Source organism: Lacerta agilis, chromosome 9 (assembly GCF_009819535.1).
Source record: "Lacerta agilis isolate rLacAgi1 chromosome 9, rLacAgi1.pri, whole genome shotgun sequence".
Lineage (NCBI taxonomy): Eukaryota > Metazoa > Chordata > Lepidosauria > Squamata > Lacertidae > Lacerta > Lacerta agilis.
The window spans coordinates 73,110,478-73,116,477 of record NC_046320.1 but is presented as its reverse complement, the minus strand read 5'-3'; the positions used below and the strand labels follow the sequence as shown (position 1 = coordinate 73,116,477).

Below are 6,000 nucleotides of genomic sequence, written 5' to 3'. Positions count from 1 at the left end.
CTGGCAACATTTTCAATCTCTTCACATTTTGAAACTTGACAACTTTGCATTAAGGGGGAGGGGGGGAAGCAGCCTCTGTCTTCAGCCCCGGCATTGCAAGGTCTTTGCAAACGCTGTCCAAAATAAATTGCCTAGTCCTGTACTTATTTTTGAAATGTTTGGAAGTCAATCTAAGCTTGGTGAATTTTAACCCTGATCATCTACTTCTCAAGAGCATGATCCAGTGAGGAGTTCTCCTGCTCCAGCCCTGCAGAAGTGCATGGGGTTGGCACAAGAACATAGAATGAAGCTGCAGCGGGAGAACATCCACCCGGATGGTCCTTCAAATTTGTTTCTGCTCCATCAGAGATGATTATCCCATTTTCCTGGAGCCTGACAATGCTTCTCTTTCCTCTCTGGTCTTCTACCAGTCCTCTTATCTCTTGCCTTCGTTTGGCCAAATATGTTAGTTTCTCACCAATTCCTGCTCCTTTCACCTGCCCTGAATTCTGTAACAGTCTGATTTATCTTATCAGAATTTGAACAATTTGATTGCCTGTGACAATTGTGGAATTAGTTAGATGCGCGATAGACAAATCTGTCTGTTTCAGTTTCTATGGTTTTCCCTTTTTCTGATCTTAAATTCAGTTCTCTACATTTTGGCAACAATTTGCTATTTCTTTTAAAAAAATCCACATGGGCATTTTAGTTCCTCCTAGTGTACACATTTTTGTATGCAATTTTGACTAATATACCCATTTTTGCAAAGCAATTTTCTCCAGCATAATGCATTTTTGTAGGCCAGTTTCACCATTATCTGCACAAACTTCCTTTCTAATATATGGCATTTTGTACACACTGTTTGGCTGGGGAACCGACCGTCAAAACTCAGAGAAGTGCGAATTTCAAAGAATAGGTGTGTTTCAATTTGCAGATCAGAAAGTGTGCATTGGATAGTTTCTCATTAAAATTAAAACAAAATTGAATCCCTGGTTATGAGCACAGGATTTTGGGTGCTGTCAAACAGTTCACAGGTGAAATAATACACACACCCCAATTCTCATTAAAAAATGGATCTTCTCCATCTGCTCTGCTCATTAATTCTTTTCCAAGCACCACAGATTTTTTAACAAATAGAGTATTTGTTCCAAAGAAAAATGTTGTCGCCCTCCGATCATTGGCCAACAGCGCAAAATATACTTTAAGTGCCACAGTGCGGAAAATGGCGGCCCAGGCACGAGAGGTGGGTGCAGCAGAGATATCAGCCCTAGAGATCCTGGAGAGGGGGTAGTGGAGAAGGGGCCTGAGACTTAAAGAAGCTCACACGAATATTTGCGTAAGGCACCCCAGAAATCGACACAATCAAAGCAGAGTTTTTTTCCCGGGGGGAGGGATCGTGAAACAGGAGCCATCCCTGGTAAGCAGGAACGCTGGGGAGTGTCTGGATTATGGGGTGTGGAGGATTCCGGGGTCCGGATCCTAAAAACCCACCGGACCATGCTTTTCCCGTTTCCAAGAGGCTTCGTGCACCTTGCCGATGCCGGAAGAGGAAGTCGCATGCGGGGATCCAGCTCTCCTCATGGGCTGGCTACCGTTGGGCAAGAAGCGAGCATCTTCTTGTCCCGGTGTCCGAGGGAGGTCTCACGGGGGCTCTTTCAGCTTCTCTATACAGAAAACAAGCCCGCAGAGGGTTGGGGGAAAGGCCAGCTTTGGTATACCAGTTCAGTCACCTGAGCAGCAGTCGCAGGGTTGGAGAAGTGGGGAGGGGGGTTGTGTGTGTGTGTGTGTGTGTGTGTGTGTGTGTGTGTGTAAGAGTGCAGTTTCTGCACCGCCAATCCCTTTCCCCCTTTGCACAGCGTGGCAGAGGTTGGGCCATGCCTTTCGAAAGGTGCCACCATCCGCGGATCTCAGCGGGTTCTCCGGCTCCTTCCCAGCAGCTCTTTCTCCTCCCTGGCCCACATTCAGCTGAAGGGCTTCACCAGTTTCATGGCAGCGTAGTTCTGCAGGGATGGTAAAGGCAGCCGGGTGAGGAAAGCTCGCTCTGAGCAATTACTGCAGTTTATTTAATTTTTTATTTATAGTTTTCAGATATAGACATTCCACTGATTTAAAACCATTTTGACATTTTAAAACTTGACTTCCTTCCCCCTCTTTCTGTGGTTCCTTAAATTTATTTTTTAATATCTCTGCATATCTAAATTAACATAACTCATTTCTTATCTTTTTAAATATATACTCCTTATGTAGCTGCAGGTTATTGCAACAATCCTGCCAGTGTTTTTATCTGTTTACAATTTAACTGTAAATCATTTCCATTCCTTTATAAAAAGTTTGTTATCTTGATTTCTTATTCTTCCAGTAAGTTTTGCCATTTCTGCATATTCCATAAGCTTTTGTATCCATTCTTCCTTTGATGGGAATTCTGATTCTTTCCCATTTTGGGGCAAGGATGTGGCCACAGCTCTCTGTTCTGTGGCCCTGAAGTCATTTCATTTATTATTATTATTATTATTATTATTATATATTATATATTATTATTATTATTTACTATACCCTGCCCATCTGGCTGGGTTCCCCAGCCACTCTAGGCAGCTTCCAACAAGAGATTAAAATATATTAAAACATCAGCCATTAAAAACTTCCCTAAACAGGGTTGCCTTCAGATGTCTTCTAAAAGTCAGATAGTTGCTTATTTCCTTGACATCTGATGGGAGGGTGCCCCACCGAGAAGGCCCTCTGCCTGCTTCCCTGTAGCTTTTGCTTCTCTCAGTGAGGGAACGCCAGGAAGGCCCTTGGCGCTGGACCTCAGTGTCCGGGCTGAACGATGGGGGTGGAGACGCTCCTTCAGGTATACTTCAGGTATACACCTTCCAGGAAGGTGCTCTCAAAATCCCCAGCCCCCTCTCCTTCCTCAAAAGTGGCTCTTTCCCCTGCCCAAAACAAGAGCAATTTGCAGAAAACAACAAGTGTTCCTGAAGAAATAACCCATGTGGAAATACCTAATAGCACAGATTTCTTTTTTATATATAAAAAATTAACATTACTGGCCTGGCAGAGAATACTTCTGATATATTCATTTCCAGGAACAGTTTTGCTTCATCTCTTCCATATGTTAGAAGAAGAAGAAGAAGAAAACACCCCTTGTCCATAAACAGATTCTGAGCGCCAGTTAAAATCTTCCAAACTGCCGATAACTTTTCCCAGCAGGCGAGAGCAGCTGCCTCTTTCTCTCTCCTAATCATGTCTGCCACCGAGAGAGGCCTTTGCCAGAGGATGGACTGGGCAGGAGAGAAAGGTCCAGGCAGGGGAGAAAGAAACAGATCACCCCTAGAAAGGGGGAGCACTCGGCCTTTAAGGGAGCGTTTGGCTTTCCCATCAATTCTTAGGGACTTCTTGTCCTCTTTCCTGCAGATTTTTTTTAATGTACACAGCTTAGAAATTGGGGGGGGGGGGAGGAAATTAAGCCGGCAGTTCCCAAAACGCAGGGCTGCTATACGCCCAGAATTTCCCAGACGTAGCCGGGATTCATCTGCCGGAAATAGTGGAATTTCTGAAAATCAGCAAAAATGTCCGGGGAAACGTAGGCATAGGGCAACCCATGTCGGAGAAAGTGGGGGGGTTAAGCTAAACAACCTTGGCCCCCAAATAGATAGATAGATAGATAGATAGATAGATAGATAGATATTTTTTCATTTATACCCTGCCCTCCCCAGCCAAGACCGGGCTCAGGGCAGCTAACACCAGGTGTAAAAACAATTGATTGAAATACAACTTAAAAACAAGATTAAAACACAACATTAAAATAAATGTGGCAACCCTACCAAAGCAGGCAGGACCACCCTTGGGAGGAGGGGAGCGGGGATCTCCGCGGGGGTGGGGGTGCCAAGAGGCATAGGTGACCCCCCGACTTTGAAAAGCTGCTGTCACTGGTTCAAGTTCATCCATTCCGTTGAATCAATCAAACTTGAATAGTTTTAATTTGGTTTTGAATAAAGGTGCAATGAATTCGAATTTTCTCGTGTCACCGTCTTCCTTAGTGGGTTGTGCAAGCCGCTGTTAGGAATGATGCTTTTTATAGGGTATGGGGATGGGTTTATGGACCCAGGGGGTGAGTTGAGGGAGGGCCTTCTAGGTGGTGGCCCCCTCCCTGAGGAATGTCAGGGAGATGAAGAATGACTCAGCTTTTAGAAGAAATCTGAAGGCAGCTCTGTGTCGGGAGGTTTTTAATGGTTTACGTTTTTATGTATGTTGGAATCCTTTGTGGCTTTGTAGATTTAATAGCTAGTTGTAAGTCACCAAACCAGACTCAAGTTAGAGATAGTAAGGTTTCTAACGTTGGAGACTGATAGAAAGTTAATGAGAATTGATAAAAACAAATAAAACCATATTGCTGACATGGAGCTTAGAACGGAGCTGCCGCTAACGGGCACCAACTCTATAGGGCTCTAATGGGCACCAACTCTATAGGGCTGAGATGTCTTCAGCCCCCCCCCCCCAGTGTTTGTTGGGATAGAGCTGAGCCCCCCAATTTTGAGGGGGTGCAGGATGCCACGCACAGAGCCAGGCTCTGCACTCGGCCTCCTCCCAACGGTCAGCCTTCTCTCCATGCAATGGTCAGCCCCCCGCCCCAACAACCACCTTGTTCCCTAAACAAACCCCAGCCAACATTGTCGCTTCCCCTTGTAGGGAAGACACACATAACTGCAGCCCCTCCAAGGGTTGCCCAGTGCCTTTCTGGCGACGGGGCAGCAGGAACTGTCCGGAGGATCCTGGGGGGGGGGTGCATTTTGCTGTGGGAGTGCAGGATTATTTATACTCCGGCCACTCTGGGCGGCTTACAGCAATATATAGAACACAGCGAGACACCAAACGTTCTGCCTCCCAACAGGTCGCTGCCTTTGCTGTGCCTCTCGGTCCAGCCTCCAGGGCGGGAAGAGTGGGGACGAGGGGTCGCATCCTGCCCCAGCACCACCCACCCCATCTGCCATGCTCACTTCCCCTGCAGGGCCAGTCGTGCCGAGGTCAGAGTCAGGAGCATGCGCAAAGAAATGCTGTGCGGCCAGACTCCATGGTCGGCCTCCTCCCATTAACAGCCTCCTCCCGACACGATGGTCACACGAGCATGATGGGGCCCCCAAATGTCAGGGGCAATGTGGCGCCCCTGAAGGTAAAAAAAGGTAAAAAGGTAAAGGACCCCTGGACAGTTAAGTCTAGTCAAAGGCGACTATGGGGTTAATAATAACAATAATAGTTTATTTATACCCCACACATCTGGCTGGGTTTCCCCAGCCACTCTTCTCGCATTCAGGCCAAGGGAGCCGGCGTTTGTCCACAGACAGCTTTCCAGGTCATGTGCCCAGCAGGACTAAACCGCTTCTGGCGCAACGGGACACCTTGACGGAAACCAGAGTGCACGGAAACGCCGTTTACCTTCCCGCCGGAGCGGTACCCATTTATCTACTTGCACTGGCGTGCTTTCGAACTGCTAGGTTGGCAGGAGCTGGGACAGAGCAAGGGGAGTTCACTCCGTCATTGCGGGGATGCGAACCGCCGACCTTCCGATCGGCAAGCCCAAGAGGCTCAGTGGTTTAGACCACAGTGCCACCTGCGCCCGGTGCCTCTGAACGGAACCAGGGGCTCTGTGGCTTGGAAAAAAAAGTCTTCAAACTGCTGGAGAAAGCCGCAGAGAAAGGTCTTCAGTAAATAAGCTCAGATCTCCACCCCGACCCCCAACTCTGGCCGCCTCTGGACTATTCTCCCCTCTGTGGCCGTCCGTCTTCCCAGCACGGAGCCCGTCACATAAATATTCCGAACGCTTCCCTTATTAAATTTGTAGCAAAGCCAAGCTGACATCCATGTTTATGCTGCTTGGAAAGAGGTGGGAAGGGGCTCAGATTCACACATACACACGGCTTGGCGGAGGCAGGCAGTTCCCTTCCAAACCCGCTGGATTTAATTGGGATGGGCTGATAGCCACCGCTTGGCCTGTTCTGTCCCCCCCCCTCCTTAAAAAAAAGCAAT

The 6,000-nt window shown here is 47.6% G+C and overlaps 1 protein-coding gene across 1 annotated transcript in view; it reads right to left on the bottom strand.

Moving 5' to 3' along the window:
- Window positions 1-1,371: 1,371 nt before the first annotated feature.
- Window positions 1,372-6,000, bottom strand: part of DYSF (dysferlin) — a 157,673-nt gene continuing 153,044 nt past the window's right edge. Inside the window, 1 exon segment of the mRNA XM_033159603.1 lies at window positions 1,372-1,979. Coding sequence (XP_033015494.1) covers window positions 1,941-1,979 — 39 coding nt within the window. The 3' untranslated portion in view covers window positions 1,372-1,940.